General features: G+C 50.8%; 1 protein-coding gene across 1 annotated transcript in view; it reads left to right on the plus strand.

Moving 5' to 3' along the window:
* abtb2b (ankyrin repeat and BTB (POZ) domain containing 2b) overlaps positions 1-26,287 on the plus strand; it is a 35,783-nt gene that overhangs the window by 5,555 nt on the left and 3,941 nt on the right. Inside the window, exons 2-9 of the mRNA XM_023842146.2 lie at positions 15,461-15,610; positions 19,407-19,614; positions 24,207-24,359; positions 24,786-24,951; positions 25,072-25,161; positions 25,290-25,391; positions 25,515-25,611; positions 26,076-26,211. Of these exons, the coding sequence (XP_023697914.1) occupies positions 15,461-15,610; positions 19,407-19,614; positions 24,207-24,359; positions 24,786-24,951; positions 25,072-25,161; positions 25,290-25,391; positions 25,515-25,611; positions 26,076-26,211 (1,102 nt within the window). The remainder of the gene's footprint in view (positions 1-15,460; positions 15,611-19,406; positions 19,615-24,206; positions 24,360-24,785; positions 24,952-25,071; positions 25,162-25,289; positions 25,392-25,514; positions 25,612-26,075; positions 26,212-26,287) is intronic.

A 26,287-nucleotide genomic window follows, 5' to 3' on the forward strand; every position in this document is an offset into this window, starting at 1 on the left:
ACAATGGCCCTATGATTAAGGGGCCTTCACAGCATCGCACTGGGAGGTCTCTGTCCAAGTGGAAACTAGTTTGCCCATCAAACGACCCAGTGTAACTGTTTGCTGATTGGATCTGCTGGCTCATACCAGCTGCACCAGGGTATGGTTGCATTTTGTGTCTTTCCCTCTCCCTTGACTGACAACCCCCTCTGTTCTGCCCTCTCCTGCTTCCCAGGATGCATTTATCACCAGCTTAGGGGTTTAGCTGTAGTTTCTAGGTCAGGGGTGGGGAACCTCTTCCATGAAGGGTTGATGTGGGTGCGGGTTTTTGGGATGACCTCTCAATCAGCCAGTAATAAAACAGTGGTTCTGAACTCACTGTTATTGGCTGATCGAGAGGTCATCCCAAAAACCTGCACCCACACTGGCCCTTTGAGTCAGGATCTAGCCCCGCCCCCCGGCTCTAGGCCATCCCGGTCCCATTAGGTTATTCCTCTGAAAGCCCTTAGCGTGTCCAGCTAAACTCAACGGCCTGCAGAGTTCGCGTTTGGAAATACAGTGAATTAGCAGCAGAAGTCTCTCCTCCCCCATCCAGTAATTTAAATGTGTATTGTATGTAAATATGAGAACAGAGGAGGACGGTGCCCTTTAAACTCCCCCTTTATTAAGCAAACGCCTGGGCGATCCTGCCGGCTCCAGGGCCTGGAAATGCAGACTGTGGTCAGCGATCTTCCTGATGCGCATGCATCCACAGAGCAGCGCGCCTCCTGAAGACAGGAAGCCAACAGTCTGTTGCCGTAGCAGGAAATCCAAGATCCCCTCAGACAAATGTGGTTTGAGGTCCAGCTGTCCAACACTGGTTATTGCAGTTGGACTTACTTAGCTGACATTGCGGATGGGGGAGGAAAAGTGAATGTTAATAAGCGGTTCTGCCAACTCTTTATTGTATCCCACTCGGGGGCTGTAACCTGGACCGCTGGGATAGTCGGGATGTTGGGCCGTGACCCCGGATGGGGGCTACAGGGGCTGCCGTCTGGAAGGAGGCCGAGTTGGTTTGCTACGTCGCTCAGGAGCGCTACATTCCTGCGTCATGTTCAGCCTGAGTTCGTATAAAGAGGGCGCCCATATTCCTAGTGTGGATTTGGCACAGAAATGCCAGTAAGCAGTAGTCCCTGGAGCGGGCTGGCTGGCTTCAGGGCGCTGGAGGTTGGCGTGAGGAGAGCCTGGTCCCCGTCTCATCCACTTGGGCCAAGGATGTTGCTGGCGATGCTCTGGGACCGCAGCCTTAATGTGACGTTAGCATGCTAGCCACAGGGAGGGGACCTCTGTGCTCCCCTGGGAGAGTGGGGTGCCCTCGGTCAGCCCCGCTTCCCTTCCTGGCTGGTTCTCCACCCGCAGGCATTAGCATTTCTGCCCCATTTGTTTGTTCGGAAGGCCAGCCAGCGGCGGTAGAGCGCACAAAGGCTCCCTACGTGCCTCCGGCTGTTAGCCGGCGCCGCCCTGCTGGCCTCTGGAATACCGTGAGAAAATTCACTGCTAATGGAATCATTTTTGCGGCGGGAGGCGCTGGCTCACAAAGACCGAGGGAGCTTTGTTCCTGATGTCTTCCTCCAGCGTGTGTGACGCTCGTATCCTGGTTCTCTGCAGAGCCTTGGGTTTTTGCTGCCAAGACTTTAATACCCAGAAGAAGGGATCCTTCACCACATAAGTAGCTTGATTTTCTTTGCTTTGTTTTCTTTCCTACCAGCGAGTGAATTTGTGTGTGCCCAATGGTGTGTGTCTTACCTTAGCATAAGCTATAAGCACCCCCCAGCGTGGATTTTATTGACGGGTATCCACGGTATCTATTTCCCCCCCACAAGGCCCTTTTATTTCTGCCCTGGGGCAATTGTACAGAGTGACTCCCTGCTGTCAGGTGGCCTGGATCCTTTCTTAGGAGTCCAACACTCATTGGTCATAAGCAAATAGGCGCATTGGATTGGCAAATTGCCCCTCCTGATTGCCCCTTATGGTCTGCTTTTTTAAGTGGAATGGAGTGGAGGCTGGGGCTTGATAACACCTGTCACTGAGAGCGCCCAAGGGGGCAGGACACAGGCTGCCTCGGGACTGGCGATGCGACATTAAGGAGTATGTCTGTCGTTTCCTTTGACGACAGCATTCTGTGTTGTATTGTGACTTCAAATTGACGTGTGTGTTTGCACAGTTTGAAAGGTTTTTCTAATGTAATATTGATACTTTAGACACCCCTTGGGGGGGGGGGGGGGCATTTGTGTTTTCACTACCTCATCTCACTGTCCATGAGACATACTGGTAGATACTGAAGGTTACGGCACAGGGTCAGCCAGCGTCCAGCCCTTCTGGGGCAATCTGGTTTAAGGGACTTTCTCAAGGGTCCAAAGATGGCTTAACAGACATGAGTCCTAACACACAGAATCGCACAGCTGCCCCGTGCAGAACAGCTTTGTCTGACAGTTATCCTTTGTGGGGCCGTGGGGACTAACTTTGCACATCATGAAAAGCTTGAATGGTGACTTTTTTTAAAATCCACTTCCCCAGCGTCGATGATCAATGGTACATTCGGGTTAAGTATGTCTCCCATGGATTGTCTGCATCAGAGATGGTCAGGTGGTAGGTCATTTTAGGGCTCGTCGGGGAGCTCATAACAGAATGGGCTGGGCTCTAAGTAGATTCGTATTGTGTCTGAAGATGCACTAAAAGCATGATGCTTTTAGTAAGTGCCATCTTAATTGTGGTCCTCCATGCTATCTAGGGTCTTGGCCTGCTGATAGCATACCTAAAAGCAGATGCCTCCCTGCTGAACAGCGTGAAGAGAGTCTCTTCTTTCCAGTGATACTTCCTCCTCTGTTTTATTCATCTGGTGAATTTTGCCCAGTCCCTGAGCAGAGAATACTGCCCAGTTTCCCTTATTTTTAATCACACACCAAAGTTTTAAAAACTTTGAAGTAGCAGACAAGTGATTTCTTTGCTGGCTGGTTGTTGTTGTTGTTGTTGTTGTTTTTTTCCCCTCTCATGATGAAGTGGCCCTTGAGTCTGTGCGCCCGCGAGCTGCCCGTAGGAGGCGAAGCGGAACTGCAGGACTGGCACGTCGTAAATGCAACGGTTGTAGCGCCGCACGCTGACTAGCATACTGTGGCCATTCAGCGGCCCTCCCCTCCCCCTCCCAAAGCCCGGGGCTTTGAAGAAACCTGCCAGCCAGGGAGAGATCGCACGAGGAAACGGTTTAACGAATTAAATTGCCACGTGTTGGATCTAAACGGTCATGGGCCAGCGGTCAAATTAAGGGAGTCCGTAGAGCAGTCCAGCTGCATTTGCCGGAATCAGAAGATATGGGGAGCAGACTGACTGAAGGTAACATGTTTTACTTGGCTGCGTTCTGTTCCTCGGGCACCTGTGGTCGGCCTGGTCAGCGTCCTTTATCTTTGTGGGACATGTGTGTTGCACCTGTTCTGCATCAGTTGGTTCACATTCCTCAGATAACTAAGGGGGTGAGATGGATTGGGGTGGGATGGAAGATGAGTAAGTTCCTCCCTTCTTTGCCCCCCCACCCCCCCTCCATTTTCCTTCCCCACCACACACATCCCCCTGTTTGCTCAGAAGTCTTGAAACATCATTATCTCCTGAGCTTTAGAAAAGCAGATGGGTGCACCTTTGTGACAAAATTCTCTCCGTTCAAGATCCTGGTCCGTCCTCTGTAGGACGCCTTGGCTAATTTTTTTTAAAATATGCTTCAATGAAGTGTCCAGTCCTATAGTTGGCACAGGTAACCATTAATACCAAAATTATAAATCAAGACACTTTTACACATCCCATTGCTACAACATGCATACAACTAAGGTTTAAAAACCACTAAGGTTTAAAAATTTATTCCGGATGGGATGATATTGAATATGTAAGCACTTAAAATGAAAGCAGTTTGTTTTGGATATGCAAAGGTGAAAGAAAAAGTTCTGTGTACGTTCAGCATCTGAGGCCGATCCAAGGGGCTGCACATAGGGTGCGTTATGTAATTAATTTGTTGTTTTTTGTGTCTGAATGGCCATGTTGGGTGCCCACATGTCATGTAGCCCCTCCATCTGCAGAAATATGCCCCCCCGACCCCCCCCAGGTACCCCAGGGAAGGCTATTTGCTGCCTGCCAGGCTCCTCTGGCTTGCTGTTGACAGAAGAACCACAAAAGACCTGGAACGTTATCCTGAAACTCGTGGGAAAGGCGGAGAAGAACGGCAGCTTGGAAATGTTTTTTTTTTTTTCTTTTTTTTTTTTTTTAAATGAGGGGAGAGCTGGGGAAGTAATTACCCTGATGAAAAAGGGAGGTAGAGAGATAGAGGGAGAGAGAAAGACAGTAAGCATCATCCCCCATGGATCTTAGGATCATGGATCATGTGATCTTAGCCCAACCAACCCCCCCCACCCCCTCCCCGAGCTTGGCCACCGCCCTGACCGTCTCCGGCCCTGACCAGGCTCTAAGCCTGTGATGCTACTGCATTCTCTGCTTCCTGCCCAAATTTCTGCTCCTCAGTGGCTGCCTCCCAAAGATGAAAGCCAATGTCAAGTGATTAGACTGCCGCAAAGTTGGTTATTGACCAGAATCACACAGAGCATCTATTAGACAGGCAGAATTGTGATTAGATAGCACCTAGCTGGGAAGACATTGAAAAGCAGGCATATGCTATAAACACCCAGCACAGCTTGAATCCTCTGTTTTGGTGAGCTGGATATCCCATGATCCTCTGCGGTCATTGACCTGTCCATTAAAATATTACTCTGTCGCTAGTCTGGATGACATTTAGGGGACTGGGGTTTGCTGGAACTTTGGGTGATTTAACTTCACCAAATTAACCAGCTGTTTGGACAGGGAAGCTTTTTATTTATGTTTCAGTTCTTCCTGGCTTGCGTGTCCCGAAGGAACCACCTTTCACAGGTCTGTGTATGACGTGTACACCGCTCAGCCACAACATGAACACCACTGACAGGTGACGTAAATAACATTGATTATCTCATTACAATGGCACCTGTCAAGGACGCTATTATATATTAGGCTGCCGTTGTATAACAGGCATAAATGAACAGTCAGTTCTTGAGGTTGATGTGCTGGAAGCAGGAAAAACGGGCAAATGTACGGATCTGAGTGCCTTTGACAAGGGTCAAATTGTGATGGATAGATGATTGGTCAGAACATCTCCAAAACGGCAGGTCTTGTGGGGTGTTCCTGGTACACAGTGGTCAGTAACTAGCAGAAGTGGTCCAGGGAAGGTCCGGCGAACCAGCGACAGGGTCATGGGCGCCCAAAGCTCATTGATGCATGTGGGGATTGAAGGTTAGCCTTTCTGGTCCAATATGTGATATGTGTAAGAACACACAGTGCAGTCAGATGTCCCGTGGTGACCCCCATCCACCACTGAAAGAGCCTACAATGGGCATGTGAGCATCAGAACTGGACCATGGAGTGATGGGAGAAGGTAGCCTGGTCTGTTTCGTTTCATTTTCTGTTCCATCTTGTGGACAGCTGGGTGTGACATTTACCCGGGGAAGAGATGGCACCAGGATGCCCTATGGGAAGAAGGCAAGGCGGCAGAGGCAGTGTGAGGCTCTGAACAGGGTTCTGCTGGGAAACCTTGGGTCTGGGAATTACCCACATCTCAGTCTGATCGAGCATCTGTGGGATGAGCTGGACAAACAAGTCCAATCCATGGAGGTCCTTACAGGACTTAAAGGATCTGCTGCTGATGTCTTGGTGCCAGATACCACAGGACACACAGGGCAGGGATAGAGGTCTTGTGGAGTCCATGTCTCGGCAGGTCAGAGCTGTTTTGGTGGCTCAAGGGGGATCTGCACAACAATGTTAATGTTACGGCTGATCAGTGTGTATCATACAAATAAAATAAAATATGGTGATTTAGTACAAGTGGACACTCTGTACAAAGCTGCATGTGGGTTTGTTGATTAATTCATTTTTTCCCTCTTCTCCTCGTTATTGTTGTGCTCCCAATTATTAATTACATTTGAGACTCTTGGCTCATTAAAGCGCCAGTAATAATTGCTCAGCAGTTATTTTGTCACAATGGATACTGTGTTCGGTAAAAAATAAAAAATATTAAAAATGGCTGACCTTTACTTCACCCTGAGTCGGGAAATGCATTTAGCTGGGATGTCTTGAGAGATTGTGTTTTATTTTATAGAAATGTTTAAAAAAAGGGAAATGGACATTGGCAGAGAGTGAAGTGCAGCGCTGGGAAAATGTCCACTTGCCCTGGGTTTGGGGGGGAGGGGGGCAGGTTGGAGCGTGCAGAGTCCCACAGCCTGCTTTTCTCATTCGCTATGTGATTGGGTTTGCCTGGGCACTTACCCCCCCCCCCCCACCCCCACCCACCCACCATGGCAATGGTAGCCCTGTCCAGTTGGCCAGCCAGTGGGGCACTCCTACCCATTCCTCTCATGCAGGGGGTCTGTATGGCTGGGGGGGGGGGGTGCTCAGTAAGCCAGGGACAGGCAGCATGACCCCTCCGTTATGTTCCAACAGGTATTTTACTGCCCCTCAGGGTTATGGAAAGAAAATGATAGCTGGCTTGCCTGCATTGGGGGGGGGGGGGGATTTATGAGTTGACAATGGCAGGCCCCCTCCGCCTTGTGCTAGAATGGGAGCCACAGTGACTGTGATAGTAGCCTGGAAGATGGAAAAGGGGATACTACAGGCAGAAATGGTGTCACAGAACCTGCGCTGGTGCCGCATGGGGGTGGAACATAAAGAACGAGCTATAATCCAAAATAACATAAGGAATGCAAGTACAATTCAAGAGTAATACAGTTTTAGTAAATGCAAGACAAAGGGATAAAAAGATGAGGCATGTAACTAAAGTAATGCAGAAGGGGTGTAAAATGGGCACTGTATCATGTGTCAGGAAGCAGGGAGAGTCCAGTGCTGGAGAGTCCAGTGCTGGAGAGTCCAGTGCTGGAGAGTCCAGTGCTGGAGAGTCCAGTGCTGGAGAGTCCAGTGCTGGAGAGTCCAGTGCTGGAGAGTCCAGTGCTGGAGAGTCCAGTGCTGGAGAGTCCAGTGCTGGAGAGTCCAGTGCTGGAGAGTCCAGTGGTACCTCTCCTCCCTTTCAGACAAGCATGTTAGAATATCAGGACTGCGCTTTCAGACCAGACGAGCCAAAAGTCACACACATCACACCAGAGCTTATGTCACTGCTCACAGTTTTGGACAAAAATTCCAAGGGCAGCATCAGCCAGCCGGCCACGGGGCCAAAAAAATCAACTGAAGAACAGTGAAGAGTTACGATTAAAAGCTGGGTCTTTTATACATGGTCAGCAGTGCTCAGATGTCCTTAAGGTAATCCTGTGGTGGAACAGAACATCGGCCAATCCTTTTTGTTTTTTTCTTAACTCCTTAATTGTGCCGGCATTTTTCGATCTGCCCCGGGTACACGTGCCTCCAGAGAGGAGAACAAGCTTTCAGTAATTACAGGCGGTGTAGGAGAATCGGTGCAATTTCACTGAATGTCACTGCAGTCTGCCAGGAAACTGAGGTTAGCTCTCCTTCCTGGCTGGAACCTGCTGCGCACCATTAAGGGGAGACGGGCAGCCCCGGTGTGGTATTAGTACCAAGCTCTGAATAAGGCGAATGTGACTCTGAACGCTTGTAAACTGGACTCATGAAACAAGGATAGCTGCATCGCCCTGAGAAACTGACGCTGCGGTGCACATAACACTGAACATGCTGCTTTAGTTTTAAAAAGAGTCACAGTTCAGTTTTAACACTCTGCAGTGTTAAATTTCTGGGGGGAACGGCAGTGAGGCAGAGCATGCCTCTTTGAATGTGATACCTACTCTGTTCTCTCTTGCTTGATTTGAGTATTTCTTATATTGGTTGCTTGTCTGCGTTAGTCTTCCCCCCCCCCCCCGAGCACCTGGTGCAGCTTTCAGGATGGTGATGTGAGGTGGGGCCAGCAGAGCCCTGGAGTGTTTAGTTTAATGATCACGTGGCGGGTGAGAAGGAAAACGGCCATCGTATATCCTTCTCCACTCTTGGAGATCGTCTTGGAAAGATAGGAAACACCGTAATGGGGAGAGGAAGTCATTTTCTGTTATTTTGACTTCTGTGTACGTGGACTCCAGTGTTAAGTGGCTGAGGTCCAGGCTCTAGCTTCCACCACCCCCAACCCCCCCCAGGGCCCTGCAGAAATGATGTTGTGGATGTAGCGTTACAAAATGGAACAGTCTGTCCTGCCTGATAGACGTCCTGGTCAGGATACCAGCCCAGTTTGACAAATCTGTGGATGAGCTGCAAATTCTAATCTAAGCAGCGAACCAGTGTTGGACCTGCTGGCTTGGATGGGCTACCAGATTGAGTTGTTATTATTATTTTTTTTGGTAGTGGTGGTGGTGGGGGCTGGCATACTTCTGGAGACTGATGTGTGCTTACATTGTGCACCCAACCCCCACCCCCTAACCGGCCGGCCGCAAACCAAAATGTTTAACAGCGGTGTGACTGTGCACGTTCTCAGAATGGCTGCCTTGTGCAATTGACTGTTACACTGTGTCCAGGAAGCAGGAGGGAAAAGAGCACAGGTTGATCACACGAGTCGAGGGGAACCGATTGGGGAAGCTGTTACTTACCTTCCCGTTTCAAGATAAATTGGTCGTGTTGTCCGTTATCCTCCGGTAAAACGGCCCCCTTGTGTCGTACTTGGATCGTAACTGAAGAGACTTGTTCCAAGACTAAGGGCACAGACCTGAGTGGATGTTTATTTTTTTCTGAATTTTCTTACTTGCCATGAAAAATCAGGCAGGCGTGTTTTCCATCCTTCTGCCAAACCGGTGCCTCACTCTCTACCTACATGTGTGTCTCTGCCTACCAGGATTCATGCAGTAACGACACCAGAAGCAGCCCTGGGTCTGTCCTCCTCAAACATTTGTGTCGAATATCTATGCATTAAGTTGTGTGAAAGAATTGCCCCAGCGATTAAACCTGTTACACACTCTGGCAGTTTCTTCCTCGTTGTGCCTGCGCTCATTGTTCTGCTCTGATTTTGGCGATACCTTTTTATGTAAACACTTGTGATTCGTGCAGCGGAGGGGAGAGCAGGCCGTGTGCAGTTCGTTAGGGGAGAGGAACCAGGCCTACTCTGTGTGTAATGCAGAACACAAATCCATCTGCATCAATGGCAGTCTGGGACCTCATAGCTTTTTTTTTCAGGGGATTGGAAATTTAATGAAAAGCCACAGGCACCCACTGCTGGGCTGGAATGAAATCCCCGGGGATGGCCCTTGATGAGGTCATGTTGAGGATCCCGTACAGCATGGCTCTGCGTCAACCCGAAAAACCGGCCCAGAAAGCCATTAAAAGCTGACGTACTCCATTTAGGTTGGGTGCTTAAGACACTTGGCATGGCCAAAGATTACCACAGCCTTGCTGTAGATTGGTGCTTTTAGGAAAACATCTGAAATGCTTTTTAAATTTTTTTTATTATTATTATTTTTTTTTTTTTTTTTTTAGCTAAATGAAAGTAAGACCTATTATTAAACTATATGAGTCGTGATTCTATTCTCTCTCTCCTCTCCTCCTGCTGAGGTCGGAGACGAGGGCGTTCCCTGCGTTTTTCTCGCGTTTTCCAGCACCCGGTTGCAATCTGCCTTGTCCGCGTGATTAATGAGGAGATTTCCCGGGTGCGCCAGCCCCTTCTCGGATATCCCTGTGTCACCAATCAGGAGGTGTGAAGGCGTCCGTGGCGTGCCTGACCTTAGGGCGTCATGGGACGCCCGTCAGGACCCCTGCTGGCAGGTCAGCCAGGAATGAGCTATAGCCGTGACTGATTACTGGGGTATTTCCAGTGACAGATTAAACGCAGAGTGTCCTGGCTGAGATAAGAGGGATTAAGTGGTGGAAAGTTGTATTTTTACCCTCCTGCTACATTACTCTGTGTTCTGTCGCTTCTAGTTTAATTATACCTATCTGGTCCAGCCCTCCCTGGTATCTGTCTTGTCGCTCTCTCAACTGATCGACTCGTTTGCCCCCGATTAGACAGTGTTTCTCTAATCAGCTGCCTTGCTTTATCCAACCTGTTTGGTTGTATTGCTGTGTTTCTGGGATGCACGGGGGAGGGACACCTCTGCAGGACTCCAGACTTCCCTGTGGTGGTTTCGGACTGGGTGAACTGGCTCAGAACAGGTGTTTGCTAGTTTGAAATAGCCCTTGAGGATCTGGGAGCTGTCGCCCTGTTCCTAAGACAGTCTGGCCTGGGCTGGGATTTTGGGTGTGGTGTAGCTGAGAAAGTTTTAAGTGCAGAATAAAGTGGGCACTCTGGGATGCATTAACCAGTGTCGGGGATTAAAATCCAGTCAAAGAGCAAACATGACTCTATACCCAGCCCAGTCAGGCTACAGGAAAATGAGCAAGGCCTTGCTGTTTGTGCTCTGTGAAGGTGTCTTTCCACAGCCGGCGTTTAATAGAACGACACAGGGCTTCTCTCCGAACGCGCAGACGATTTGGTGGCAGTGCAGCAGTGTGGAAATGCAGGCCTCCTCTCTCCTTTCACCAGCCCGACTCTTCCTGATGGAGCCACTTGGTGTGCAGAGCTTGCGAGCCACAGCCAGCTGTAATTTGTAGCTTTAGTTCAGTCAGAAGAGCATCACACCCCCACCCCCACCCCCACTCCCACGGCAGCATGTGGAAATCCACGCCTGCCTCTGGCTCCGTGTGACCCGGGGGGGTTGGGCGTTCCGTGGGCCACTTCTGGGGGCCGCAGGGACCGATGGTGACGTGGGCTGTGGGTAAGCGGCACATGGGACTGGCCCCTCCGCAGCCAGAGGGTGTGCGTGTGTTTTGGGGCTTATGCATATATTACGAATGTCCCCACAATGTGATAAAAACTTGTTATTTTGATGTTGTGGCGACGGCCTTTTCGGCCCCCACTCAGTTTTATAAAAATCTGTGACTATTTTGTTGGTTACTTATTGTTAAGGTTAGGGCTGGGTAAGGATTAAGATTGTCATTGTTAGTTTAGGGTTTTTCCAATAGAAATAAGTGGACAGTCCCCACAAAGATATGAATACAAACGTGTGTGTGTGTGTGTGTGTATGAGGCTGTTTAAACAGGTGGAATTTTAGCATACTGTGCTCTTCTAGTAATTATATGGTATACTAACAGCGTAATATATGTGTATATGTACTGTGTGTGCATTTAATTTGCTAGGGCTACATGTATAAACACACATGGATGTCAGTGCTGCCCTAGAAAATGACGCACATGCGTATGTAAACACGTGAGTGTGTGTTTGGCTACTGAATCCGCAGTGAGATGATCCCACACTCCACGTCCCTGTGGCCAGAGAGGTCTGTCTCTGTTAGGGGTGTGTGGTTTTCTGCCCTCGACCAGCTACCACGTCTCTCCCAGATGTTGTTTTTGTTCTTCTCGGTGTCGACGGGCAGCAATCCCGGATAGAAAGGTGGAATGTTATCTGAGCGTGATCCCGGAAACGCGCGCCGGGCCGGCAGTAGCGTTCTCGCTGTGTTTTTGCTAACGCCGCAGAGTGGATGGGTCGTGACATCCATGCGCCGGCTGTCTGCTCGCACGTCACCGGAAGCGGCGGGGGAATCTCCCCCAGGCCAGCCAGAGGAGGGCGATGCCTGCAACTGTAATCTCAGAGCCCAGAAATGCAGGCCCCAGATAGGCCTGGGGTCTGGCGGGGGTGGGCTGTTGGCTAGCCGTCTCCAGGGTCTTTCCAAAAACAAACTCGTCAGAGAAAGAGCGACAGAGTGACGTGTCCATCCCAAGAATAACCCACGCTAAAATTCACATGAAACCTGAGGCATTAGCTTGCTAATTATAACAACATCACACTAATTATCAAACGAATATGTCAGAAGAAGCCGTGTTAATGAGTAGACAGTTCAGCCCTGGTGTGTCCATGCTGGCTAATTAGCAGCTGCTGTTTCTAGTTAATTATGCGCAGTGGATCATTGAGGACAGTGAGCAGAGCCCACACGGTTAGCGTGGGTGGCTGAGCTTCAGTGTGACCGGTCCGGAGAGACGGAGAGTTACTGTATAACCCAAAGGGACACAGAACTCACTCATTACCATGTGCAAGTGAATAGTAACGTGCATTTCTCCATATGCACTGTTACTGAAATGCAGATTAATTACACGGAAGATGACGAGGTAGTACCAGGGCTATATGGCTGATCCGATAACCACTCAATGACTTCTCAAGGTGTAAAAACGAGTAGAGACATGGAAGTGCTTAGTGGGACTTGGCTAAGCCCGTTAATGCTAAAAAAAATAAGTATGCATAAAGAAGGATGTAGTAAAGGGAGCCCTTAGGAGTGTCTTTGAGGGGGGTGGCCCGGTCGCAGTGTTTTAACGGCAGTAACACGTTTCCTCTTTGCATCTATCAGCGTCTTTCAGCGCTTGAATACTTCTGGTCTCCTTTGGCATTCACATCCCTAAATAAAATTCCCCTGGGGAGGTATGAGATGGAGCACCAGTGTAGTAACACTGTAGCAGTGTAGGCTCGAGTTGCCCCCACCATCGTTAATAATGTAAGGTGTGTTTAAAACTCGCACCTAAAGCAAACCTGTGGAGTAAGTTACTGAGCCTGTCTGCAGGAATTTACAGTTCCGGAATCTTTAAGGCCGCTATTTGTTTTCCTTCCCCCCCCACCACCACCACCACCACCACCACCTTCTCTCAAAGGTTTACTGTGAACCCTGAGGCAGTTTTCCTGCCCATGTTTTAAAGTCGGGCTTCAGGCTGCTGCTGGGTACTGGGGTGGGGGTTGTGGGGGAGTAGTTGGGTTGCTGGATCCCTGGGAATTCTCGGAATCACGAGTCGAGGAAACTCAGTCCTGACCTTAACTGTAAGTAACCAAACAAATGAAAAGACTTTTGGCAATTTTAGTTTTTCGATTGCAGTCTCTCTCACGCACACACACTGTTGTACCTCTTCGTGTCTTAAGAAATGCTACAGATTTCACAGAAGGAACATTCAACACTGAATGAGATGAGTCTGTGGTTTTCAAAGTCAGGTTTAAGGGTTTTTTTTATTGTCGTGTACATAGTACAGTGAAGATGTTATTGCAGAATCTATTGGCAAATAAATACCAGAACAGATGTGAAGTGATGGGCTCAGTCCCTCCATAAATCAAAGCCGTAGTAGCAGTTTTCCTACTCCGAGCCCTCACACGGCTTAAGCTAATGTTTGCTGTGAGGCGGAGCAGTGGAGGGCTAGGGTCAGGATGGGGGGGGGGGGGGTGACCTCCAGCCCCATCAGCCCAGGATACCTGAGGTCGCCCCCTTGATAGCATTGTGCTTAATGACCCGGGCTGTTGACCAGGTGCTCTACAATTGCTCCCCACCTGGTCCAGTCACCGCGCTTACCCTTCCATAAAGCTATATAAATACGCAGACCAGCTGCGCAAATACAGGGTGAAGTTTCCCTTTTCGGTCTCAAAAACTTTTGGATCATCGACCAATGTCCAGATCAACTAGGAAACTTGCAGCATGCCCGGCGCCTAGCTCAGCAAGAATGCAGGATGCTGACGGGATGATCTGTGAGACTCCACCTTACCACGGGATGATCACACTTTAGCTTTGTCCTCCTTCCCATAATGCACGCAGAGAGCTGTACGAAGAATGACTTCGCAGACATCAGTAATACATCTGTAAACTGTCTGTAAGCCCATTCTGAAATGGCATAACAATTGCTTCATGTTTTTTTTAAACGTAGTAATAGGAACGAAACATCCTGCAGCTTTAGGGCTGGAAAAGCATCACAGAAAAGGATTTAAAAAGTTTTTCTTTCGTAGATCTTTGGGTGGGTGTAGGGCGGGGCGGTAAGTGTGATTTAATATTGAATAATGGGCGGCATTATCTGTACCCCCAACACCCAAAGGATCCCCATGACCCCAGTGTCTGTCGGGACATCTTGTTGTCATGGCAATCAAAGGAGGAGGTGCCTGTGAGCTGTTGGGGGAATCCTGCGTCACCTGGGTTGTGGAAGGAAAGGCCGGCTAATTTCCAGAGTGACGCCACTTATCTCGCACAGCAGCAGAAGTCTGAGGGGCGAAGCCCACCGACCAAACACGGGCCATTCCACCTCACTGAACTGAGCAGGACTAATCACCCCCAGGACCGACTCGCCCAGAACGCTCATTTACGGCTTAACGCCTGACCTCCTGTGCTAACACGGGAATTACTTTGCTCAAAGCAATAGGTGTATTTCCCTGCTTTCTTGGGTCCAGTGCTTATTTTCACTTGGCTCCATAGAGACTGGTTTTCCAATTTATAACTAAACTCAAAGTTTTTAAAAAATTTTCCTCCAGAAAAACATAACTTTTGCATGAAAAGCAATGCTTGGGGAAGGCTTCCTGTCCCCATTGTCGCCAGCCGCTCACAGTCCCCCCCCCCCCCACCCCGCCCCGGGTCTGCTTTAATGTCATGTTAAAATTGCAGTACCACCCACAAACGCTTTGGAGAATTAACTGGTCTGTACCATTGAACGCAGTGCCATAGAGGCACTGGCTAAAATCGCCCCGGTTTAGTCTAAACTCTCGACCGTGAAGATTAAAGCTCCGGATATTAATGGGGCTATTTGAGGGTTCTTATGGGAACAGGACTGTGGGCATGTCACAGGAAACTCTGCTCTGCAGTATTCACTCACATGCGATGCAGCCGGCTCAGTATTTACCCAGCTGGGTGCTTTTTAAGGTGTTCAGCAAAGGATTATGGGTAAGACACCAGGATGCCCACTGGAAGACTCACTGCTAAATTTCAGTTTGCTAATCTAGACCGTTTCGTGTAGTGCTTATTTTCCTAGCAGTGCTTAATGGTGAAATCCGTGACATTTAATCTCCTACAGTTTTGGACTCTGATGTTCCTTTACGAAGGACCAGGAGTCGTTGATGTTGCATCCACCGAAATCTGATGCCTTCTCACGCAGGAGGCAGTGTAGCTCATGGGTGTCCGTACTTGGCTCGCCGTTCGCGTCGCGGTGGTTAGCTACACTGCCATAGCTTTATGGGCCTTTTTTTTTTTTTTAACAGCTCCCAAGTGTCGACCTCGATCATAAAACATGCTCCACTGATTTTAAAATATCACTATTTTGTGGCCAACAGTTGTGATCAAACGGTTCTCCTGCACGCGTGCCAGCATGTGGGCGCGTCTGTGCAAGTGCCATGGCTGCCCGCCCTGTCGTCAGACCCACCCTTGACCTGGAAATGGTGTTTTCCCTGATATTTTAACGAGCTGTGTGGGTATGGCGAATTCTGACTCATTTGGTAACCAGTGCTTTGCTCGAATTGAGATGATCTAACATCAAGGTCTGGGAGATCTCCGGGGGTTTATGTGATGACATAAGAGGCCGACTGATGATGTCACAAATCATTTGAAATGGAAAGTCAGTGTGATTTGAGTGACTTGTTGAGCTTCCCTGCGTGAAGGTTCTGCGCTGTGCTTCTGTTTACTAGGCGTGCTGTCCTTGCCGGCTCACTTCAGCCCTTACACGGAGAGCCAGCAGTCCGTCGCCGACAGCCGGGAGGATGCCTACGTCCAGCTGGAGCTCCGCACCCTGGAACAGGCCCTGCTGGCCACCTGTGTGGGCAGCATCTCTGAGCTCAGTGAGTTGGTGCCCATTCCACCCGTCGGACCCCACCTGATCGCCCTCGGCCCGCAGTCTGCGGCGGCTGTTCTTTTTCTCAAATACAAAAGCGAGTTTTTATGCCTTTGTAAATAGGCAAATGAGCAACAGGAACTCCATTTGTGGAACTATTTATGTTCCGGTGTCAAAGATAATGGAAGAAAGGGTCCGTAGACCAGTTGCCAAAGCAAGCGATAAAAGGCGTACATTTGTTATTGTCTTCAGTTCCCTGTTCCTGGTTCTGTGCCAAACCTTCGGTAACATCTCCCTCAATGGGCTGCATCCTGGCAGTACCTTGAATCCTCCCCCCCCCCCCTCTCTCTCTCTCTCTCTCTCTCTCTCTCTCCCTCTCTTCCTCCCTCCCTCCCTCTCTCTACTTCCCCCAAAGTCGAAAGGCAGGTACCCCCCTCTGGGTGCACTACATCACCCCTATCAGAGTGACAGGACAGGGGCCCCAGTGATCAGTAGTGTTCTCCAGTACATCTGGCCTGAGGTGTGCTTGGCACCATCTTTCACGCTGACGTGCTGCTAACGATGGCACTTCCTCTGCATGGCAGCATCTGGCCTCCATACCGCTGCTTTGTCTTCACTTTACATACATTTTCTCGAGCCACTTTAACCTCCAAGTGCTATTATGATTTAAAGATGTTTAATATTGAAAGAAGACTTCTCCCCACAATCAAATATATCACAAAACATTTAGATTTACCTAGGAAATCTCAACCAAACCTTTATGAACTTTAAAAACAAAGTTTTTTAAATTTTTTATTTTAAATAAATAAATAGGCAGTCTCAGACTTGTGGGGATAAGCGATATGTTTCTATAGTTACTGACCTCACTTGGAGCGAAAACTAAAATCTAAAGTAAAAAGTCAATTATCAGCTCAAATAAAACTCAAATGCCAAGAACACATAAACCATTAACCCCAGTATCCTTGTTCTGCCAAAGAATCTTTCAGAACCCTTGTTCTTGGCCAGTATAATGGCTAATTTTCCATGGCTATTCATAATGAACAGGCATAATGAAGCGTACTTCCTTTCTTAGTTAAGCACTGCAGCCTTCCCACAGTGCCCGCCATTCCCCTGGACTGTGGCAGGAGACCTTGAAGTGATACTTTGATAAAAATGTAACCATTTCATTAATCCTGGGGGGGGGGGATCTGTCATGGTGATAAGACGAGGTGTGATTTTTGCCTCCCCACCTGGTCAGACAGTTGCTGTGAAGCACAGGCCCCCACGTTGTGTGCTGGGATGTTGGGGCTGATGGAACGTTGCGTTTGGCAGGAGGTCCCGTCCTCCGGCGTGTCGCTTCGTACCGCCGGCTCCGCGGAGAGGCCCCTCCGTCCGGGCCGCAGTCTGCAGGTTGGGCTCTGCTTAAACTTAAGGCCACGGCACGGACTGAACACTCGGGGGTGGGCCTGGCAGTGTGGTGCGGAGAAAGTCGGCATGGGGGTCATCCCCCTCTCCCCAAATTATGGAACACTCCATCACTTGTCCCTCGACAACAAGAGGACCTTCACAGAAGTAAAGCCCATTAGCGGGGGTAAAAACACACGCCCTCACAGACACCCTGTCTGACTGCTTCCTTTGTGCGGCCTCTCGGCCTGCCCTCACCGAGGCCTCGCCGGCAGCCAAGGTACCCTGGCACCGCCATCTGGAGAACATGCCAGCGGCGGGCATCGGCACATCGTCTGGGCCGACCGAGCGCCGAGCCATAGTGCTGAACAGAACCAGAGGCGTGCTGAAAATTTATATTGGTGCAGAAGGCGATATCTATGGGTATTGATCTGTACCAGCTCTGCTGTATGTAACTCATAATAGCAATAGATTATCCATCCATCCATCAATCCTTCCATCTTCCCCCCTCTTATCCAGTGCAGAGCTGCAGGGACAGACAAACTGTAATCAGTGGTTTTCAACCTAGGGATCTGGGTTTGTGTTTCACTTGAGCTCTTAATCGTAATTATTTTCATAATGGAATAAGTCTTGTGATTCAGACCATCGATCCTTCTTTCCAGCCATATTCACTTACAGTCCAGCAGCGGAGGAAGCCTGCAGGTCAGCTCAGGGAAGTCTGGACACGAGGCAGGGAAGACACCATCTTAAATAAAATGCATCTGTCGATTTTGAGAGAGCCATTTTTAATTGTGTTTAATTCAAAGTTTCCAAAGTGATAAAAATCTGTTTTTGAATATATTCAAATGTGCATTATATTAAAAATACCTGGAAAGATACCTGAAAATGTGTATAATATACAATATTATAATATATGTCTTGTTTTGTCTCTTTAAATTTATAGTATCCAGTGACTGAAAGAATGTAGAAGATCATTACTGGTGTGTGAATACTAATTAAACATATTCCTCTCATTAGAAAAGTTGGGAAACAAATAACAGAATAAACTAAAATTGAACTGAAATCAATAAATCCCACGGTCAAGCCGATAGTCACTTCTTCATGCTATGAGAACGATTAAAATGGTTAAAACTCGGTGGAATAATTACAGTTAACATGTTTAGATTTAATGTGATTTGGTACGATTATACAATTCATTTAATCAAGGCTAATCAATGGAGGGGCCAGCTGCCCACTAAGAGCCTGCAGACGGCCAGGCTCCAGCAGGGGGAGCTGGTCCACACGCTCATTTTGCGGTGGGGACAGGGGGTGCGTGGGTCCCGCGCCGATTGTGACGGCCCTTTAGCTGGCTCTCCTGCAGAACCGAATGCCAGAAGGCTGCCGTCCCTCTGGGTCACGCTAACGATGGGGAAAATGTCTCCGCTTAGCTGGGGGGGGGGACTGTGGCTGCCGTTATTCCGAGGCCCCCGGAGAGCTAAACTGCGATACAAGAGTGGCCTTGATCTGCTCTCCAGCTGGCAGAAGAAGAATGCTGGGGGGGGGGGGGTGTGCCCCCCCCCCCCCCCCCTGCACACACACACCAATGGCCAAACCTATCCAGTTAAATATTAACCATGAAGTAACTGGGTTTAATGAGAAATTAATCCATTATTTTCCTACCCCCCCTTTACAAAAACCTCCTTTTTTTTTTTTTTCCTTTTTAAAGTTACGGCGATGTCTCGCTCTGCACCCAGGCCAGATTCCACATCCCAAACTCTTTTCCCGATGTTCCCCAGCCGTGCCGCTGACGGCCACGAGCTCAGCTGCCGGCTGATGAACGGGACAGATCCTGACGGCCATCATACCCCCTCCCCCGTCTTCCTGTTTTACCAGTAGCCCTGGGGAATTCCCTGTGCAGAAGATGGAGGAGCCCCTGACTGAAAGCTCCCCCCGGGGCACAGGAGGGGGCTTGCTACCAGGCCCTGGCCGAAACTCATCTTCAGCTTCCCTCTTTCGTTTTATGAGCGGAATAGGAAATTGGGTCATTCTTTTTTTTTTTTTTTCCATTTGTTAATTCGCAGGTAAATCCAGTGAGTGGATCGCCTTTCAGTGACCAGCGCTCCTTATGGCAGTGTGTGTTTTTCTTTCTTGGCTTTTGGCTTCAGCGCTGAGGTGCTGCTCATTGCAGGAGGAAAGGCATTGCGGTCTGGGTCCATTCTTGGGGGCGGAGTCAGTGCCGTCCTACAGGGCTGTCCATTGCACATGCCTGTATGTGTTTATCACAACCAACAGCCCTGGAAATTCAACATTAGATGCTCCTGGGCTACTAAGCTTTTTCTAAAGTTGTAACGTTATGCAGACTATGGTCTATCTACATCCTAGATCCTGGTAGCAGAACTATGCAAGGGAGAGTAACGGCTTGTGTGTCTGTGTTTGGTCAGGTGACCTGGTGTCACGCGCCATGCACCACATGCAGCGGCTGAGCGTGGTTCGGCCCGGCCTCAGCCCAGCGCGGCACGCCCGCCAGCAGCCTGTGTCCTGGTCCCCCGACGCCCTGCACACCCTCTACTACTTTCTGCGCTGCCCACAGATGGAATCCATGGAGAATCCAAACCTGGACCCACCCCGGATGGCCCTCAGCAAAGAGAGGTAATGCTTGGTCCCCATACTGTGCTCCAGGCCTCACCGGGCTGTGCTCCACCCCCATTCTGTGCTCCAGGCCTCACCGGGCTGTTCTCCACCCTCATACTGTGCTCCAGGCCTCACTGGGCTGTGCTCCACCCCCATACTGTGCTCCAGGCCTCACTGGGCTGTGCTCCACCCCCATACTGTGCTCCAGGCCTCACTGGGCTGTGCTCCACCCTCATACTGTGCTCCAGGCCTCACTGGGCTGTGCTCCACCCCCATACTGTGCTCCAGGCCTCACTGGGCTGTGCTCCACCCCCATACTGTGCTCCAGGCCTCACTGGGCTGTGCTCCACCCCCATACTGTACTCCAGGCCTCACTGGGCTGTGCTCCACCCCAATACTGTGCTCCAGGCCTCACTGGGCTGTGCTCCACTCCACCCCCATACTGTGCTCCAGGCCTCACTGGGCTGTGCTCCACCCCCATACTGTGCTCCAGGCCTCACTGGGCTGTGCTCCACCCCCATACTGTGCTCCAGGCCTCACTGGGCTGTGCTCCACCCCCATACTGTGCTCCAGGCCTCACTGGGCTGTGCTCCACCCCCATACTGTACTCCAGGCCTCACTGGGCTGTGCTCCACCCCCATACTGTGCTCCAGGCCTCACTGGGCTGTGCTCCACCCCCATACTGTGCTCCACCCCCATACTGTGCTCCACCCCCATACTGTGCTCCACCCCCATACTGTGCTCCAGGCCTCACTGGGCTGTGCTCCACCCCCATACTGTGCTCCAGGCCTCACTGGGCTGTGCTCCACCCCCATACTGTGCTCCACCCCCATACTGTGCTCCAGGCCTCACTGGGCTGTGCTCCACCCCCATACTGTGCTCCAGGCCTCACTGGGCTGTGCTCCACCCCCATACTGTGCTCCAGGCCTCACTGGGCTGTGCTCCACCCCCATACTGTGCTCCAGGCCTCACTGGGTTGTGCTCCACCCCCATACTGTGCTCCAGGCCTCACTGGGCTGTGCTCCACTCCCATACTGTGCTCCAGGCCTCACTGGGCTGTGCTCCACCCCCATACTGTGCTCCACCCCCATACTGTGCTCCAGGCCTCACTGGGCTGTGCTCCACCCCCATACTGTGCTCCAGGCCTCACTGGGCTGTGCTCCACCCCCATACTGTGCTCCAGGCCTCACTGGGCTGTGCTCCACCCCCATACTGTGCTCCACCCCCATACTGTGCTCCAGGCCTCACTGGGCTGTGCTCCACTCCCATACTGTGCTCCAGGCCTCACTGGGCTGTGCTCCACCCCCATACTGTGCTCCAGGCCTCACTGGGTTGTGCTCCACCCCCATACTGTGCTTCTGTCCTCACTGGATTGTGCTCTATTGCTCCATCCTGATGCCCTGCCATTGGCAAGTGGGTTGTGCTATTTTCGCACATTCAGTTGGGGATACTCTCAGTTTTCCTGGTTCATAAGTGATGAACTGCTCGTCTTGTACAGCCACCACGTATGACATGGCACAGGGGCGGGCAGACCTCGTCGGGCACACAGGGCATGTGTAATTCTCAGATTCCCCAGGATGCAGCCTGCCCCGGAATGCCGCGATCGTGAAATCCCTCAAACGAAGCTCGCTGCTAAATCCTATCGCTAATTACAGTCACGACCCTTGGTCAGTTACTCATTTTTCCACTGCAATTTGTCCTGAGAAAGGGAAATTTGGAGTAAGTTATCCGTCCTGGCAGGCTGAAAATACGAGGAACACAGAAACGGCACCGGCATGTGCAAAGATGTATGAAACTCTGACTGCATTGGGGTCCATAAGATGGTGAGGGAGGAGATGGTCTATCTGTGAGACCCACACGTGCCATAGGCTCTCTCAGCTGTGTGCTTCCGCCATAAACACAGGCAGACTAAACCAACGGCTGATGGTTAGTTGGTTTCTAAAAAAGAGGAAGACCTTGCCTTCCATTCATGGGCGGAGCCTCAGACTTCCGCATTTTGGCCTGTGTGAGGCCCAAGGGCAGAGTACAGGTGCGACACCCAACAATCTCAAGCCCCAGTAACAAAAATTTTACTGTGATGGTGCATCACATTCATTAAATGCTTAAATGGAAGACGGGAAACCTGCATGCTGGCAGACACCAGCTCTGGGGTGATGATGTAATTCCTCATCTAGAGAAATACAGCGACTACCCACCAGTACTGAAATGATTAACAGGAGGGTGGGTCCTTCTGGGGATGAGACTGACGTAGGAGTCGGGGTGAGACTCCCATTGAGACGAGAGTGGAGGTGTTAGCAGTGGGGCCTGGGGGAGGGGGGAAACTGGCAATGCCTGTGAAAAGACGAGCAATGGTTTGGGGTGGGGCGTGTCAGTACCGCAAACTAGGAGTCAGCATGGAGTAATGAGAGAGAGCTGACCTGTGAGGAAGGCTGACATCCAGGGTCGTGTCTGTGCTGATTAACCAGGGATGGAAAAACATCAGAGACCCCTCCAGCCATCGGGGCCCCGACAGTCAGAGAGCCCTCCAGCCATCGGGGCCCCGACAGTCAGAGAGCCCTCCAGCCATCGGGGCCCCGACAGTCAGAGACCCCTCCAGCCATCGGGGCCCCGTCAGTCAGAGACCCCTCCAGCCATCGGGGCCCCGTCAGTCAGAGACCCCTCCAGCCATCGGGGCCCCGTCAGTCAGAGACCTGCTGAAAACTCCCATGCCAGTTTAACCTGTTAGATTTACTGCTAAAAAACTAAAAATACAGCATCTTAAAGTGTCCTCCTCTTGATGTTCCGTGAATGCTCTCATGTTGCACTTACTGGCAACCACCAGGGTTACCAGGGTTTTACTTTGTTAGACGTTGTTACAGTATGTAGCTCCTGCCCCCATCCTGCTGATGCTTGTAGCTGGCTGTTCACTGGAAGCTCGGCCTAGAGGTATTTGTGCCAGTTGACTCTTTGACACTCATATATTTGCAATATGCTATTTACCTTTGGACTAAAGCATCTGCTAAATAAGTAAAATGTAAAGTATTTCAGTAAATTGCATGGCTTTATATACACCAGCATGTGTGAGGTGCTTTCAGTGGGACTCTACCCCAGGTATAGTGGGTGTCCAGTTTCCATTTAAAGGCACGGTGCGAGGGTGGTGTCCCTGCATCCACAGGCAGGGGTGACGTGGGATGGGGTGGGTTACGCCCCCACCCCAGGCTGGTTTCTCGCCTGCTGAGGAGGTGTGGGGGTGACCTGAAATCAGACCCAGGCTGCATCTGGGAGGGTTGGCCCTGGCTGAGAGATTAGAGGAGAAGGGTCTGCCGGCTACAGCTTAAGCCTAGCAAAATGGGAGGGGAGGGGAGGGGGGCATTACCTGAAACATGGACATGAGCGAAGGGCTCAGACATACCCCCCTGGGGGCTTCGGAGCATGAACAAAGGCCGAAATTCAGTTGGCAACGCAGCCTATCGCCTCATCCAGTGTGACCCCCCAAGAGACCCCTGGGTTCCTCAGGCAGTGTAGTAGTCTAGAGACGTGTTAACTGGGCTCTGAGTCACCGAAGACCCCCCCAAATAATATTTAAGCTTAGGCTGCTGTGTTTATCCATAATCAGCATGTTCACTAAGTAAACCATCAGGTAAAGTTTACCACTCACACACAGGCCTGACAGACATGCACTTGTCATTAATTAAGTCTCTTCTTTTTTTTTATTTGCTCTGAGACAGGAGAACATTCTGGTGCCGTACTTAGGAAACACAAAGAGAATCCGAGTGTCTGGCGAAAGTCCCATAATTCATGTCCCCCTGTGAGGATTTGAGTGCACAGTTTGTGGGTATTTGGTTTAATGCTCAGAGTTTACGAGCGTCAGGAGCAGATAAGGGGCCAAAGTCACTGTAAAATGAATGCAAATTCTTTCCCTAAACATGGACAACAAATTCTCCTGACCTTGGACTAGAGACTGGAAAAAGTAAAGTATAAAAGGCTGTTTTATTAAGAGTCACACTGGAGACAAACACTGGCAAAGTCTATAAAATGAACTCATTCAGTATGTATACATCTTAACATTTATTTTGTTTTGCGTTATTCACTTATACATCAACGAGGGATGCCCAAAGCGGCCCTGTTCTTCATTCTGCCCATGCAGCGGCTGACTGAGGCACCCTGCACTCTGGCTCCCCCTATTGGTTTAAACTCTTTTGCTTTAGTCATACGCTGAGCACTCGCTGCACGTTCTCCATGGCCCCGGTACCTACCCAGCTGGGCACTCGCCGCACGTTCTCCATGGCCCCGGTACCTACCCAGCTGAGCACTCGCCGCACGTTCTCCATGGCCCCGGTTCCGACCCAGCTGGTAGACACATCCACGCTGATGCACCTGTGACTTTGATCCTACATTCTGCATTTAGCTGCTAAAACATTTACGCTTCCAAAATGAGGCCTGTGTTCAAAGCGAGGGGTTCGTAAATTGCATCCTCAGGGTAAAGGACTCTCTGCATTTGTTTTGACCACAGACACCCCCCCCCCCCCCTGTAAGCACTATGATTAGCAGCAGGTGCAGGGACAGACATATTACCCGCTAATGGTACGTAAATTGTTGACCCCGCCCCTTGCTCCGCCCTCCCCCCCCAGACCCTTCCTGCTGCTCCCGCCTCTGATGGAGTGGATGCGGGTGGCGATCGTCCACGCCGAGCACCGCCGCAGCCCATTGGTCGACAGTGATGATGTCAGGCAGACGGCCAGGCAGCTCCTCCCAGGGCTGGACTGCGAACCTCGGCAGCTGAAGTATGTACTGAGGAGACACCGCTTGTAGTGGGAGGAACACCTAGACCAGTTTAAGAAGGATTTTTAACAGCAGTTTGGCAGCCTTTTCTTAACAGGTCTCTGTAGAAAGCTACTATGGCAGATCAGTCAATCATGCACCTTATTACCAACTGCGTGTGGGATGACATTAATTTCAAGAGGGACACTAATATGAAAGGTTTTTTAGGGTGTTGAGGCTTGGTTTTGTAGGTTAAACAAGAGACAAAGTGACTTATGACTGGGAGATGAGACACTCAGACTCCTGCTGTATCTGTAAACCCAACAGTTGGGCCGTAATAATGAACTGCTGTCCTTCCCCCTTTCCATCGCTTCCTCCCTCATCCTCTCTCTCCATCCATCATTCCCTCACCCCCTCCCTCATTCTCTCACTCCCTCGCTCCCTCCCAGGCCGGAGTGCTGCTTCAGCTCCTTCAAGCGCCTGGACGCCAAAGCCGCCACCGACAAGTTCCAGCTGGACCTGGGCTTCCGCATGCTGAACTGCGGCCGCACCGACCTCATCGGCCAGGCCATCGAGCTGCTGGGCCCTGACGGCGTCAACAGCATGGACGACCAGGTGTGGTTCACAGCCCCGGGTGGGGAGAGGGCACGCAGAATGGGAAATACAACCCCACACGTCTTCATCCACCATGCTGCAGTACAACACAAGCCCTTCCCCTCTCTCCTCCACATGTAGGGCATGACCCCACTGATGTATGCCTGCTCGGCGGGGGATGAGGCCCTGGTGCAGATGCTGATCGACGCTGGAGCAAACCTGGACATGGCGGTAAATATCTACACCTTCTGCAGTCTGCAGTGACTATGTGCTTTAAGGCTGATATCACAACAAACACAGCAAACAGCGATGGTCTCGGGCCGTCCCACTCGCATCGATGACCTTCCCCCCATCTCCAGGTCCCCGGCTGCTCCCCGAAGTACCCCTCCGTCCACCCCGACAGCCGGCACTGGGCCGCCCTCACCTTCGCGGTGCTGCATGGGCACATCTCTGTAGTGCAGGTGAGACTGGAGCTGAGGCAGGGAAGCTAGGACCCAGGGGGTTCCCTCTGCTTCATCTAAACAGGCCTGCCCTCTGTTTGGTGCAGTTTGGTTAATTTCCCAGATGTTTCCTTTTGTCTTCAGCTCCTGTTAGACGCCGGTGCCAATGTGGAAGGTGCTGCCGTCAGGAACGGACAGGAGAGCTGCGCCGAAACTCCTCTCCAGCTGGCCTCAGCAGCTGGTGAGTGAGACACACCACCACCTAGTGGCTGGGCTGTCATAGTGCAATCCAGACGCTTCGCTGAGCATACCTCTGTAATTTTGCACGGTGGTTCTCTCACTGGTTTCTCGTGCACTCCTTTCTTGGCCGCTTTCTGTTTTGACTTCCCTGCAAGAGGTCGCGTCACTGGAAGTAATAATAATAATTAGCCAAATTAAGCGCTGGAGCACTTGGGAAGCGGAAGACGCAGAGGCCCAGCTGGATGGAGCTGTGGAACAGCTGAGCCTGGCATTCTGTACCAGTAGAACCGAAACCAGGCCCGCTCGCACCCTGAATCCACATTCCTGACAAACTTGTGAAAAAAAAATACATGCAAAATCCTCGCTACAGATATCAGACTCGCAGCTGGCTGCCAGCTGGGAGCCTCAGTCAGCCTCTGCCCAGTCTCAGCCCGACTCAGAGCCTGTTTGCCCCCCACTGTACAGGTAACTACGAGATGGTGAGCTTGCTGCTGGCACGGGGGGCAGACCCCCTGCTGAGGGTGCGGGATGGCACTGCCCTGACGTCGTCGCTCTACGAGGACATGAACTGCTTCAGCCACGCTGCAGCACACGGGCACAGGTGAGGGGGCAGTGGGGGCTGGGGGTGGGGGGAACCGGGCCCCATTTCTGGCAGGTGTATGTGTTAACCTGGAGGC

The sequence above is a fragment of the Paramormyrops kingsleyae genome, chromosome 13, assembly GCF_048594095.1.
Source record: "Paramormyrops kingsleyae isolate MSU_618 chromosome 13, PKINGS_0.4, whole genome shotgun sequence".
Lineage (NCBI taxonomy): Eukaryota > Metazoa > Chordata > Actinopteri > Osteoglossiformes > Mormyridae > Paramormyrops > Paramormyrops kingsleyae.